This window comes from Notothenia rossii (assembly GCF_949606895.1).
Source record: "Notothenia rossii genome assembly, chromosome: 11".
NCBI lineage: Eukaryota > Metazoa > Chordata > Actinopteri > Perciformes > Nototheniidae > Notothenia > Notothenia rossii.
The window spans coordinates 1,108,753-1,123,458 of NC_136910.1; the positions used below are offsets into that span (position 1 = coordinate 1,108,753).

At 43.1% G+C, this 14,706-nt stretch overlaps 1 protein-coding gene across 2 annotated transcripts in view; it reads right to left on the minus strand.

Moving 5' to 3' along the window:
* ankfn1a (ankyrin repeat and fibronectin type III domain containing 1a) overlaps nucleotides 1-14,706 on the minus strand; it is a 53,187-nt gene that overhangs the window by 29,795 nt on the left and 8,686 nt on the right. The window contains exons 2-3 of one of the 2 annotated variants that reach the window (XM_079660016.1): nucleotides 12,971-13,163; nucleotides 5,863-6,073 (exon numbers count right to left, since the gene is read on the minus strand). In XM_079660016.1, coding sequence (XP_079516142.1) covers nucleotides 5,863-6,073; nucleotides 12,971-13,150 — 391 coding nt within the window. In that variant the 5' untranslated portion in view covers nucleotides 13,151-13,163. Of the gene's footprint in view, nucleotides 1-5,862; nucleotides 6,074-12,970; nucleotides 13,167-14,706 lie in introns of both variants that reach the window. The other variant, XM_079660015.1, reaches the window with a different exon arrangement.

Genomic DNA, 14,706 nt, shown 5'->3' on the forward strand with positions numbered 1-14,706 from the left:
TACATGTGAAGTACATGTGGAATACATGTGAAGTACACGTGGAATACATTTAAAGTACACGTGGAATACATGTGAAGTACACGTGGAATACATGTGAAGTACATGTGGAAAACATGGGAAGTACACATGGAATACATGTGAAGTACACATGGAATACATGTGAAGTACATGTGGAATACATGTGAAGTACATGTGGAATACATGTGAAGTACACGTGAAATACATGTGAAGTACACGTGGAATACATTTAAAGTACACGTGGAATACATGTGAAGTACACGTGGAATACATGTGAAGTACACGTGGAATACATGTGAAGTACATGTGAAGTACATGTGGAATACATGTGAAGTACACGTGGAATACATGTGAAGTACATGTGAAGTACATGTGGAATACATGTGAAGTACACGTGGAATACATTTAAAGTACACGTGGAATACATGTGAAGTACACGTGGAATACATGTGAATTACACGTGGAATACATGTGAAGTACACGTGGAATACATGTGAATTACACGTGGAATACATGTGAAGTACACGTAAGGCCCATAACTTTGACCCAGTGTATCAGTTCTGTCCTCACTGAGCACACACACCTGCACCTGGGCTGCTGTGCTCTCAGTGCTCTGTCTCCCTGCTCCTGCCTGTTGGATCAGCTGATAGAGGTGTTATGGTTCTATGTTCCTGTTGGATCAGCTGATAGAGGTGTTATGGTTCTATGTTCCTGTTGGATCAGCTGATAGAGGTGTTATGGTTCTATGTTCCTGTTGGATCAGCTTGTAGAGGTGTTATGGTTCTATGTTCCTGTTGGGTCAGCTGATAGAGGTGTTATGGTTCTATGTTCCTGTTGGATCAGCTGATGGAGGTGTTATGGTTCTATGTTCCTGTTGGATCAGCTGATGGAGGTGTTATGGTTCTATGTTCCTGTTGGATCAGCTGATGGAGGTGTTATGGTTCTATGTTCCTGTTGGATCAGCTGATAGAGGTGTTATGGTTCTATGTTCCTGTTGGATCAGCTGATAGAGGTGTTATGGTTCTATGTTTCTGTCGGATCAGCTGATAGAGGTGTTATGGTTCTATGTTCCTGTTGGATCAGCTGATAGAGGTGTTATGGTTCTATGTTTCTGTCGGATCAGCTGATAGAGGTGTTATGGTTCTATGTTCCTGTTGGATCAGCTGATGGAGGTGTTATGGTTCTATGTTCCTGTTGGATCAGCTGATAGAGGTGTTATGGTTCTATGTTCCTGTTGGATCAGCTGATAGAGGTGTTATGGTTCTATGTTTCTGTCGGATCAGCTGATAGAGGTGTTATGGTTCTATGTTCCTGTTGGATCAGCTGATAGAGGTGTTATGGTTCTATGTTCCTGTTGGATCAGCTGATAGAGGTGTTATGGTTCTATGTTTCTGTCGGATCAGCTGATTGAGGTGTTATGGTTCTATGTTCCTGTTGGATCAGCTGATAGAGGTGTTATGGTTCTATGTTCCTGTTGGATCAGCTGATAGAGGTGTTATGGTTCTATGTTCCTGTTGGATCAGCTGATAGAGGTGTTATGGTTCTATGTTCCTGTTGGATCAGCTGATAGAGGTGTTATGGTTCTATGTTCCTGTTGGATCAGCTGATAGAGGTGTTATGGTTCTATGTTCCCGTTGGATCCGCTGATAGAGGTGTTATGGTTCTATGTTCCTGTTGGATCAGTTGATAGAGGTGTTATGGTTCTATGTTCCTGTTGGATCAGTTGATAGAGGTGTTATGGTTCTATGTTCCTGTTGGATCAGCTGATAGAGGTGTTATGGTTCTATGTTCCTGTTGGATCAGCTGATAGAGGTGTTATGGTTCTATGTTCCTGTTGGATCAGCTGATAGAGGTGTTATGGTTCTATGTTCCTGTTGGATCAGCTGATAGAGGTGTTATGGTTCTATGTTCCTGTTGGATCAGCTGATAGAGGTGTTATGGTTCTATGTTTCTGTCGGATCAGCTGATAGAGGTGTTATGGTTCTATGTTCCTGTTGGATCAGCTGATTGAGGTGTTATGGTTCTATGTTCCTGTGGGATCAGCTGATAGAGGTGTTATGGTTCTATGTTCCTGTTGGATCAGCTGATAGAGGTGTTATGGTTCTATGTTCCTGTTGGATCAGCTGATAGAGGTGTTATGGTTCTATGTTGTTATGCAGCATGTTGATTGTTCTCTCTGAACTAGCTGAACACACGGGTCTGGGATAGAGTTCTTCAGGGTTGACGTGGCAACTCTCCCGTGCAGTCAGACCGTGGCTGCTGTGACTTGTGATGTGAATTCTCCGGCCGAAGCTCCTGTAATAAACCATCAATGTTTGACATCAAAGCTCCTGCTCTTCCCGTGTCTCCTTCATGAGTCGGTGACTCCCACTGCATTGCTACACAGAAGTTTCCCCCACATGTAGTACACGGGAAATACAATGCAATCTTCAGTTCATAGATTTTCTCTGAGTCGCGCTGCGTCCAGTAATTGTTGGCAATGTTGGAGCTTTTATCCAATCACATTTAAGTGAGAATGTGTTGCTTGGTAGAATACATCTGCCCTGAGGCCTTCAGAGTCAACCTTGTAGCTTAAAACAAATAGCAATGAAACTGTTGCATTGACCAATCAGATTGACCGTTGAGTCACATCTCACCTTTAATTTAAACGACATAATGACTAAAGGTGAACGCTGCCTCTCTGCACTTTATTCTGAAGGTGGAGGTGTCACTTCCTGTCGTTAGCTGCTAACGGCTGCTAATTGAAAAGGCTGTAAATTAGTTTCTCGTCTGACTGACGCCTAAATATAAACCTGCGGGGACTCGTAAATTAACACACACACACACACACACACACATGCACACGCACACACACACGCACACGCACACACACACCCCCGCCCCCGCACAATAAATCACTTAGCTGTAATTGCCCCGGCGTTACATGCATAATTGGAAACGTGAAACCATTAAAATGGCAAACCTTGTTAAAGCTGGGAGTCACACACACACACACACACACACACACACACACACACACACACACACACACACACACACACACACACACACACACACACACACACACACACACACACACACACACACACACACACACACACACACACACACACACACACACACACACACACACACACTGAAAGGTTTCTAAATGTCCAAAGACGTTTCCTCTAATACGATATAAACCAGAAACACGTAATATGTTGTTTTATGTGCTAGAAAATGATTGAAATTCCTCATAATTACCCAAAGTAATGATTTAGGGCTTCAACTAACTACTGTTCCCATTATGGATTCATTTGGTTTTCTTCCACTGTTAGTGGTTTAAAAAGCCAGAAAATATTGCTTTCAAGGTTCTCAGAGTGCAGAGATATTCCCTTTCTTTGTGAGTCTGCAGTTCGGTGACCCTTCACATTTATCTTGTGTGAAACTTGTTTCCTGACATTTCTCTCCAGGTGGCCGCGCTCTGCAGGTAATGATGTTTCTGAGGGTCACTCGGCTCCTTTTCAACAAGTTCTGCAGACCATCGGCCGGAAATTGGGTTCATTGTTGGGGACTAAAATCACCTCAGATCAGTAGACGGACACAGCTCTGCTTTCAGAGTTACGCCCAACATTAGCCTCCTTTAGCTTAGCGGTGGTGAAGTCATGTGACCGTGCTGTAGTTCCTTTATAGCCCAACATTAGCCTCCTTTAGCTTAGCGGTGGTGACGTGAAGTCATGTGACCGTGCTGTAGTTCCTTTATAGCCCAACATTAGCCTCCTTTAGCTTAGCGGTGGTGACGTGAAGTCATGTGACCGTGCTGTAGTTCCTTTATAGCCCAACATTAGCCTCCTTTAGCTTAGCGGTGGTGACGTGAAGTCATGTGACCGTGCTGTAGTTCCTTTATAGCCCAACATTAGCCTCCTTTAGCTTAGCGGTGGTGACGTGAAGTCATGTGACCGTGCTGTAGTTCCTTTATAGCCCAACATTAGCCTCCTTTAGTTTAGCGGTGGTGACGTGAAGTCATGTGACCGTGCTGTAGTTCCTTTATAGCCCAACATTAGCCTCCTTTAGCTTAGCGGTGGTGACGTGAAGTCATGTGACCGTGCTGTAGTTCCTTTATAGCCCAACATTAGCCTCCTTTAGCTTAGCGGTGGTGACGTGAAGTCATGTGACCGTGCTGTAGTTCCTTTATAGCCCAACATTAGCCTCCTTTAGCTTAGCGGTGGTGACGTGAAGTCATGTGACCGTGCTGTAGTTCCTTTATAGCCCAACATTAGCCTCCTTTAGCTTAGCGGTGGTGAAGTCATGTGACCGTGCTGTAGTTCCTTTATAGCCCAACATTAGCCTCCTTTAGCTTAGCGGTGGTGACGTGAAGTCATGTGACCGTGCTGTAGTTCCTTTATAGCCCAACATTAGCCTCCTTTAGTTTAGCGGTGGTGACGTGAAGTCATGTGACCGTGCTGTAGTTCCTTTATAGCCCAACATTAGCCTCCTTTAGCTTAGCGGTGGTGAAGTCATGTGACCGTGCTGTAGTTCCTTTATAGCCCAACATTAGCCTCCTTTAGCTTAGCGGTGGTGACGTGAAGTCATGTGACTGTGTTGTAGTTCCTTTATAGCCCAACATTAGCCTCCTTTAGCTTAGCGGTGGTGACGTGAAGTCATGTGACCGTGCTGTAGTTCCTTTATAGCCCAACATTAGCCTCCTTTAGCTTAGCGGTGGTGACGTGAAGTCATGTGACCGTGCTGTAGTTCCTTTATAGCCCAACATTAGCCTCCTTTAGCTTAGCGGTGGTGAAGTCATGTGACCGTGCTGTAGTTCCTTTATAGCCCAACATTAGCCTCCTTTAGCTTAGCGGTGGTGACGTGAAGTCATGTGACCGTGCTGTAGTTCCTTTATAGCCCAACATTAGCCTCCTTTAGCTTAGCGGTGGTGACGTGAAGTCATGTGACCGTGCTGTAGTTCCTTTATAGCCCAACATTAGCCTCCTTTAGCTTAGCGGTGGTGACGTGAAGTCATGTGACCGTGCTGTAGTTCCTTTATAGCCCAACATTAGCCTCCTTTAGCTTAGCGGTGGTGACGTGAAGTCATGTGACCGTGCTGTAGTTCCTTTATAGCCCAACATTAGCCTCCTTTAGTTTAGCGGTGGTGACGTGAAGTCATGTGACCGTGCTGTAGTTCATTTATAGCCCAACATTAGCCTCCTTTAGCTTAGCGGTGGTGACGTGAAGTCATGTGACCGTGCTGTAGTTCCTTTATAGCCCAACATTAGCCTCCTTTAGCTTAGCGGTGGTGACGTGAAGTCATGTGACCGTGCTGTAGTTCCTTTATAGCCCAACATTAGCCTCCTTTAGCTTAGCGGTGGTGAAGTCATGTGACCGTGCTGTAGTTCCTTTATAGCCCAACATTAGCCTCCTTTAGCTTAGCGGTGGTGACGTGAAGTCATGTGACTGTGTTGTAGTTCCTTTATAGCCCAACATTAGCCTCCTTTAGCTTAGCGGTGGTGACGTGAAGTCATGTGACCGTGCTGTAGTTCCTTTATAGCCCAACATTAGCCTCCTTTAGCTTAGCGGTGGTGACGTGAAGTCATGTGACCGTGCTGTAGTTCCTTTATAGCCCAACATTAGCCTCCTTTAGTTTAGCGGTGGTGACGTGAAGTCATGTGACCGTGCTGTAGTTCCTTCATAGCCCAACATTAGCCTCCTTTAGCTTAGCGGTGGTGATGTGAAGTCATGTGACCGTGCTGTAGTTCCTTCATAGCCCAACATTAGCCTCCTTTAGCTTAGCGGTGGTGACGTGAAGTCATGTGACCGTGCTGTAGTTCTTTATATATATATAATGTATTAATCAGTGTTACTCACAGTGGGGGCTCTCCCTGCCTCCGGCCCTCAGCAGCAGCTTGGCGATGGGCGTGTTGTTGGTCATGATGGAGATGTCCAGAGGAGTAAGCCCCTGGCTGTTCGGGGTGTTCAGGTCCAGCTCCTCGGCTGAGAACTGGTAGAGAAGAATCTGCACCGAGTCCAGGTCCTGCTGCTCCACCGCCTCGAAGATACAGTCACTGCCCTGCATCGCCTGTGGACGAAACAAGCGCTCTCTTTTAGTGTCGGAGAATTACGCATTTTAGTATTTTCTTCTCATACATTTCAGATTTTTCTGTTGTAAATTAACAACCGTGACCAAAATGAGAGGATGAGGAGTGAGAGGATGTAGAGTGAGAGGATGAGGAGTGAGAGGATGTAGAGTGAGAGGATGAGGAGTGAGAGGATGAGGAGTGAGAGGATGAGGAGTGAGAGGATGTAGAGTGAGAGGATGAGGAGTGAGAGGATGTAGAAGCTACAGACACAGAAAGCTGTTGGATAGCTCTCAGTAGAAAGTGAACAGAAGCAGATCTGGAGATCTAATGGAGGGTTCAGGATGTTAACTGGATGATTGAAAGCAGATCTAATGGAGGGTTCAGGATGTTAACTGGATGATTGAAAGCAGATCTAATGGAGGGTTCAGGATGTTAACTGGATGATTGAAAGGAGATCTAATGGAGGGTTCAGGATGTTAACTGGATGATTGAAAGCAGATCTAATGGAGGGTTCAGGATGTTAACTGGATGATTGAAAGCAGATCTAATAGAGGGTTCAGGATGTTAACTGGATGATAGAAAGGAGATCTAATAGAGGGTTCAGGATGTTAACTGGATGATTGAAAGGAGATCTAATGGAGGGTTCAGGATGTTAACTGGATGATTGAAAGGAGATCTAATAGAGGGTTCAGGATGTTAACTGGATGATTGAAAGGAGATCTAATGGAGGGTTCAGGATGTTAACTGGATGATTGAAAGGAGATCTAATGGAGGGTTCAGGATGTTAACTGGATGATTGAAAGCAGATCTAATGGAGGGTTCAGGATGTTAACTGGATGATTGAAAGGAGATCTAATGGAGGGTTCAGGATGTTAACTGGATGATTGAAAGCAGATCTAATGGAGGGTTCAGGATGTTAACTGGATGATTGAAAGCAGATCTAATGGAGGGTTCAGGATGTTAACTGGATGATTGAAAGGAGATCTAATAGAGGGTTCAGGATGTTAACTGGATGATTGAAAGCAGATCTAATGGAGGGTTCAGGATGTTAACTGGATGATTGAAAGGAGATCTAATGGAGGGTTCAGGATGTTAACTGGATGATTGAAAGCAGATCTAATGGAGGGTTCAGGATGTTAACTGGATGATTGAAAGCAGATCTAATAGAGGGTTCAGGATGTTAACTGGATGATAGAAAGGAGATCTAATAGAGGGTTCAGGATGTTAACTGGATGATTGAAAGGAGATCTAATGGAGGGTTCAGGATGTTAACTGGATGATTGAAAGGAGATCTAATAGAGGGTTCAGGATGTTAACTGGATGATTGAAAGGAGATCTAATGGAGGGTTCAGGATGTTAACTGGATGATTGAAAGGAGATCTAATGGAGGGTTCAGGATGTTAACTGGATGATTGAAAGCAGATCTAATAGAGGGTTCAGGATGTTAACTGGATGATTGAAAGGAGATCTAATAGAGGGTTCAGGATGTTAACTGGATGATTGAAAGCAGATCTAATAGAGGGTTCAGGATGTTAACTGGATGATAGAAAGGAGATCTAATGGAGGGTTCAGGATGTTAACTGGATGATTGAAAGGAGATCTAATAGAGGGTTCAGGATGTTAACTGGATGATTGAAAGCAGATCTAATGGAGGGTTCAGGATGTTAACTGGATGATTGAAAGGAGATCTAATGGAGGGTTCAGGATGTTAACTGGATGATTGAAAGCAGATCTAATAGAGGGTTCAGGATGTTAACTGGATGATAGAAAGGAGATCTAATGGAGGGTTCAGGATGTTAACTGGATGATTGAAAGGAGATCTAATAGAGGGTTCAGGATGTTAACTGGATGATTGAAAGCAGATCTAATGGAGGGTTCAGGATGTTAACTGGATGATTGAAAGGAGATCTAATGGAGGGTTCAGGATGTTAACTGGATGATAGAAAGGAGATCTAATAGAGGGTTCAGGATGTTAACTGGATGATTGAAAGTAGATCTAATGGAGGGTTCAGGATGTTAACTGGATGATAGAAAGGAGATCTAATAGAGGGTTCAGGATGTTAACTGGATGATTGAAAGCAGATCTAATGGAGGGTTCAGGATGTTAACTGGATGATTGAAAGCAGATCTAATGGAGGGTTCAGGATGTTAACTGGATGATTGAAAGCAGATCTAATGGAGGGTTCAGGATGTTAACTGGATGATTGAAAGCAGATCTAATGGAGGGTTCAGGATGTTAACTGGATGATTGAAAGCAGATCTAATAGAGGGTTCAGGATGTTAACTGGATGATAGAAAGCAGATCTAATAGAGGGTTCAGGATGTTAACTGGATGATTGAAAGCAGATCTAATAGAGGGTTCAGGATGTTAACTGGATGATAGAAAGGAGATCTAATGGAGGGTTCAGGATGTTAACTGGATGATTGAAAGGAGATCTAATGGAGGGTTCAGGATGTTAACTGGATGATTGAAAGCAGATCTAATGGAGGGTTCAGGATGTTAACTGGATGATTGAAAGTAGATCTAATAGAGGGTTCAGGATGTTAACTGGATGATTGAAAGGAGATCTAATAGAGGGTTCAGGATGTTAACTGGATGATTGAAAGGAGATCTAATAGAGGGTTCAGGATGTTAACTGGATGATTGAAAGGAGATCTAATAGAGGGTTCAGGATGTTAACTGGATGATAGAAAGCAGATCTAATAGAGGGTTCAGGATGTTAACTGGATGATAGAAAGGAGATCTAATAGAGGGTTCAGGATGTTAACTGGATGATTGAAAGGAGATCTAATAGAGGGTTCAGGATGTTAACTGGATGATTGAAAGCAGATCTAATAGAGGGTTCAGGATGTTAACTGGATGATTGAAAGGAGATCTAATAGAGGGTTCATGATGTTAACTGGATGATTGAAAGCAGATCTAATAGAGGGTTCAGGATGTTAACTGGATGATTGAAAGCAGATCTAATGGAGGGTTCAGGATGTTAACTGGATGATTGAAAGGAGATCTAATGGAGGGTTCAGGATGTTAACTGGATGATTGAAAGCAGATCTAATGGAGGGTTCAGGATGTTAACTGGATGATTGAAAGGAGATCTAATAGAGGGTTCAGGATGTTAACTGGATGATTGAAAGGAGATCTAATGGAGGGTTCAGGATGTTAACTGGATGATTGAAAGCAGATCTAATAGAGGGTTCAGGATGTTAACTGGATGATTGAAAGGAGATCTAATGGAGGGTTCAGGATGTTAACTGGATGATTGAAAGGAGATCTAATGGAGGGTTCAGGATGTTAACTGGATGATTGAAAGGAGATCTAATGGAGGGTTCAGGATGTTAACTGGATGATTGAAAGTAGATCTAATGTAGGGTTCAGGATGTTAACTGGATGATTGAAAGTAGATCTAATGGAGGGTTCAGGATGTTAACTGGATGATTGAAAGGAGATCTAATAGAGGGTTCAGGATGTTAACTGGATGATTGAAAGGAGATCTAATAGAGGGTTCAGGATGTTAACTGGATGATTGAAAGCAGATCTAATAGAGGGTTCAGGATGTTAACTGGATGATAGAAAGGAGATCTAATGGAGGGTTCAGGATGTTAACTGGATGATTGAAAGGAGATCTAATGGAGGGTTCAGGATGTTAACTGGATGATTGAAAGCAGATCTAATGGAGGGTTCAGGATGTTAACTGGATGATTGAAAGGAGATCTAATGGAGGGTTCAGGATGTTAACTGGATGATTGAAAGCAGATCTAATGGAGGGTTCAGGATGTTAACTGGATGATTGAAAGCAGATCTAATGGAGGGTTCAGGATGTTAACTGGATGATTGAAAGGAGATCTAATAGAGGGTTCAGGATGTTAACTGGATGATTGAAAGCAGATCTAATGGAGGGTTCAGGATGTTAACTGGATGATTGAAAGGAGATCTAATAGAGGGTTCAGGATGTTAACTGGATGATTGAAAGGAGATCTAATAGAGGGTTCAGGATGTTAACTGGATGATTGAAAGCAGATCTAATGGAGGGTTCAGGATGTTAACTGGATGATAGAAAGGAGATCTAATAGAGGGTTCAGGATGTTAACTGGATGATAGAAAGGAGATCTAATGGAGGGTTCAGGATGTTAACTGGATGATTGAAAGGAGATCTAATAGAGGGTTCAGGATGTTAACTGGATGATTGAAAGGAGATCTAATAGAGGGTTCAGGATGTTAACTGGATGATTGAAAGGAGATCTAATAGAGGGTTCAGGATGTTAACTGGATGATTGAAAGGAGATCTAATAGAGGGTTCAGGATGTTAACTGGATGATTGAAAGCAGATCTAATAGAGGGTTCAGGATGTTAACTGGATGATTGAAAGCAGATCTAATAGAGGGTTCAGGATGTTAACTGGATGATTGAAAGCAGATCTAATGGAGGGTTCAGGATGTTAACTGGATGATTGAAAGGAGATCTTATAGAGGGTTCAGGATGTTAACTGGATGATTGAAAGGAGATCTTATAGAGGGTTCAGGATGTTAACTGGATGATTGAAAGGAGATCTAATAGAGGGTTCAGGATGTTAACTGGATGATTGAAAGCAGATCTAATGGAGGGTTCAGGATGTTAACTGGATGATAGAAAGGAGATCTAATAGAGGGTTCAGGATGTTAACTGGATGATAGAAAGGAGATCTAATGGAGGGTTCAGGATGTTAACTGGATGATTGAAAGGAGATCTAATAGAGGGTTCAGGATGTTAACTGGATGATTGAAAGGAGATCTAATAGAGGGTTCAGGATGTTAACTGGATGATTGAAAGGAGATCTAATAGAGGGTTCAGGATGTTAACTGGATGATTGAAAGGAGATCTAATAGAGGGTTCAGGATGTTAACTGGATGATTGAAAGCAGATCTAATAGAGGGTTCAGGATGTTAACTGGATGATTGAAAGCAGATCTAATAGAGGGTTCAGGATGTTAACTGGATGATTGAAAGCAGATCTAATGGAGGGTTCAGGATGTTAACTGGATGATTGAAAGGAGATCTAATAGAGGGTTCAGGATGTTAACTGGATGATTGAAAGGAGATCTTATAGAGGGTTCAGGATGTTAACTGGATGATTGAAAGGAGATCTTATAGAGGGTTCAGGATGTTAACTGGATGATTGAAAGGAGATCTTATAGAGGGTTCAGGATGTTAACTGGATGATTGAAAGGAGATCTTATAGAGGGTTCAGGATGTTAACTGGATGATTGAAAGGAGATCTTATAGAGGGTTCAGGATGTTAACTGGATGATTGAAAGAAGAACACGAGACGGAGTGAGAATCATCCTGAGGTGTGTTGGTACTCTTTCTCCTGCACTCCTGACACACTATCAGTATATAGTATTCTTGTGCTATCATTACAGTAGATCTCTAGGTATTACATGTTTCCACCGTCGACACATCCATTGAAACAGTTTACTGCACAACAAAAACATCTCCTGCACTATTGATTCATTTCCCGCCCTCTTAATAGATTTCATTTCACTAACGGTAAAACATGTTGCCGTGGCGCAGTGGGGTTGGAGCGCTGGTTCTCAGATAAGGGAACAAGGGAAGCACCGGTTCAATCCCTCATTGGTCATCACTGCAGTCAGCATGCCGTTGTGCCTTTGAGCAACACACTGCACCCTTCTGCTCTCCTGTGGGGGTCGGGTTACATGTCATGTGATATAGGTAATATGTAAAGCGCTTTGAGCATTTGGAAAAGCGCTAAAATAATACCATGAATTTTATAATTGATCGATTTTCCTGCACTACTGATGCATCGGATAACCCTTTCCCGCACTATCCACATATTTTATTTTCCACACATCGATTTATTCATTTCCCACTTTATTGACGCAAGCCCTGCACTATTGATACGCCAATAAAGTGTCATCAATTAGGGCAATAACCACGGGCTTCATCAATCACTCAACAACTGGGTTCATCCTGCAAGGGGCGATGGGTTGTGAGCAGCTGATGTCATGAGCACACCTGGATGTGGAGCATTCACATTTACACCATCAATAGTTCATAGCATCAAAATCAATAAATACATACCGTAATTTTCGGACTATAAGCCGCACCTGAATATAAGCCGCAGCAGCGTACCACTCTCGGTTCCACTTTTACTTTTGCACGCTACCTGTCTCACTCTTTTCCGACCTCCAGCTTTTCCTGCTGGAACCCGCCGCTTAAAGGTGGGGGTCTGCGGACCGGCCATAGAGCCCATAGAGTTAAAGGTGTTGGCCGTTAGCTGTAAAAATCCATAGATTAGCCGCACCGTTATATAAACCGCAGCGTCGAAAAATAGGGGAAAAGGCGCGGCTTATAGTCCGAAAATTACGGTAATCAAGTTAAAAAACAATCAAGAATTTAAAGCTAGAGTGCAGAGGGGATGAATGATTTTGAAAAGCGATTTGAGTTAAGAGCAGGTCGAGAGTATCTACACCCTGATGGCAGCAGATGGAATTGATCTGCAGAGAGGCCAGTGTCCTCTCTGCTTCCTGCAGAGGCCAGTGTCCTCTCTGCTTCCTGCAGAGAGGACACTGGCCTCTCTTCTTCCTGCAGAGAGGCCAGTGTCCTCTCTGCTTCCTGCAGAGAGGCCAGTGTCCTCTCTGCTTCCTGCAGAGAGGCCAGTGTCCTCTCTGCTTCCTGCAGAGGCCAGTGTCCTCTCTGCTTCCTGCAGAGGCCAGTGTCCTCTCTGCTTCCTGCAGAGAGGACACTGGCCTCTCTGCTTCCTGCAGAGTCTGCTGGTCACAGAAGGAGTCTCTCTGTTTTGAGTAACATGTGACAATTTCTCTTCCTCAGCGGATCTCAGTGTGTTTGTATGAACTATCTATGTTCTGATTCCCCACAGTCAGATCGATGCAGCGACTCACTGAGGCTTTTCGGAGGCGGTCGGTCTTCCCGAAGAAGTAGGTGTCCTCGAAGGAGGCGGTGCTTCCTCTCAGCTTCTCCGACAGGTTCCTGTAGAGGCGCTTGGCGGCGCTGGGGGAGGCGGGGCCTCCGGGGCACTTCCTGCTCTGAGTCAGCTGCAGGTTCTGCATCTGCTGAGTCATCGTGACCGGGAGGCTTCTGAGGGGGGGGGCGGAGTTAGAGGTCACCTATCATGCAAATCCACTTCTTCACATCTCTCCTACATCAACACGTGTCCCCTCTGTGGAAAGACACTCTCTCTTTACACAGAGGGGACACGTGTCTCTCCTACATCAACATGTGTCCCCTCTTCTCCATGTCTCTCCTACATCAACATGTGTCCCACTCTGTGGAAAGAGACTCTCTCTTTATACAGAGGGGACACTTACTCTCCTACATCGACACGTGTCCCCTCTGTGTAGAGGGGACACATGTCTCTCCTACATCAACATGTGTCCCCTCTTATCCATGTCTCTTCTACATCAACATGTGTCCCCTCTGTGTAGAGGGGACACATGTCTCTCCTACATCAACATGTGTCCCCCTCTGTGGAAAGAGACTCTCTCTTTATACAGAGGGGACACTTACTCTCCTACATCGACATGTGTCCCCTCTGTGTAGAGGGGACACATGTCTCTCCTACATCGACATGTGTCCCCTCTGTGGAAAGACACTCTGAAAGTTTCAGGAACAAAGATTCTCTCTTTTTGTCCTGATCCATTTCTATAAAAACCTGTCTGAAAATGAAAAAGTTTTTAGTCAGTAATGAAAAGCGTAAACACTTTTTAAAAAGGTCAAAAGTTTATCTGTGCCTCTTAGACATGCATTTAAACACATTACATTATAAAACACTTTATTTTTCATTTTGGGGAGCCGACGGCATATTTTGCAAAAAAGAGTGGAAAGAAAGTATATTTTCTTTAAAGAGAAATGAGACTCGTCGGAAGCAGGTGTTCCTAAAGGCCCGGACACACCAGGCCGTCGGGGGGCGTCGACACGCCAATCTGAGTAGGGCGACAGGACGCTCATCGACGGCCTGGTGTGTCCGGGCTTTAGGCTGAGAAAAGGTCGACATGTGGATGAAATGAAGCAGAACTGATCCAGAGTCTGTGGGGAGCCGACCCTTCACTGTTATTATAACAGAGTCTCAGAAGTGAATGGAGGCTCTGCTGCTAACAGGAGCTATACGTGACTTATGTATATAATCATTTAGTATTAATGTATTGTTAAAGACTTGACACACAGCCACAGGTCTGATGCACGTTGATTATAACATTTATAGGTATTAACGAAGCAGGAAACTGGAATTCGGTTTGTTTCACGAACGTTTTCACACACAAGGGATTCAACGTGGTGTCTCGGTGCAAACATAAAGAGAGTAACAATCATTTAAAAAATATATATATATATTTTTAAAATAATACTTAAAATAAAACAGTTTAAATTCAAATAAAAAAAGAACTAAAAACTAAAAGAATTACAATAAAAAATTTAACTAATTATATTTATTAAAATAAAAGGTGTTTTCTTTAAATTATAAATTCAAAATGTGTACAAGGAATGTAAAAATAAAAATATCATATTATATTATCAATATTATAAAAAAAAATAAAATAAAAAAAACGCGTAAAAATAACAATTAAAAGGTTTTAAAAATGTATAAATTCTAAAATGTAAAAATAAATATCTTAAGTAAAAA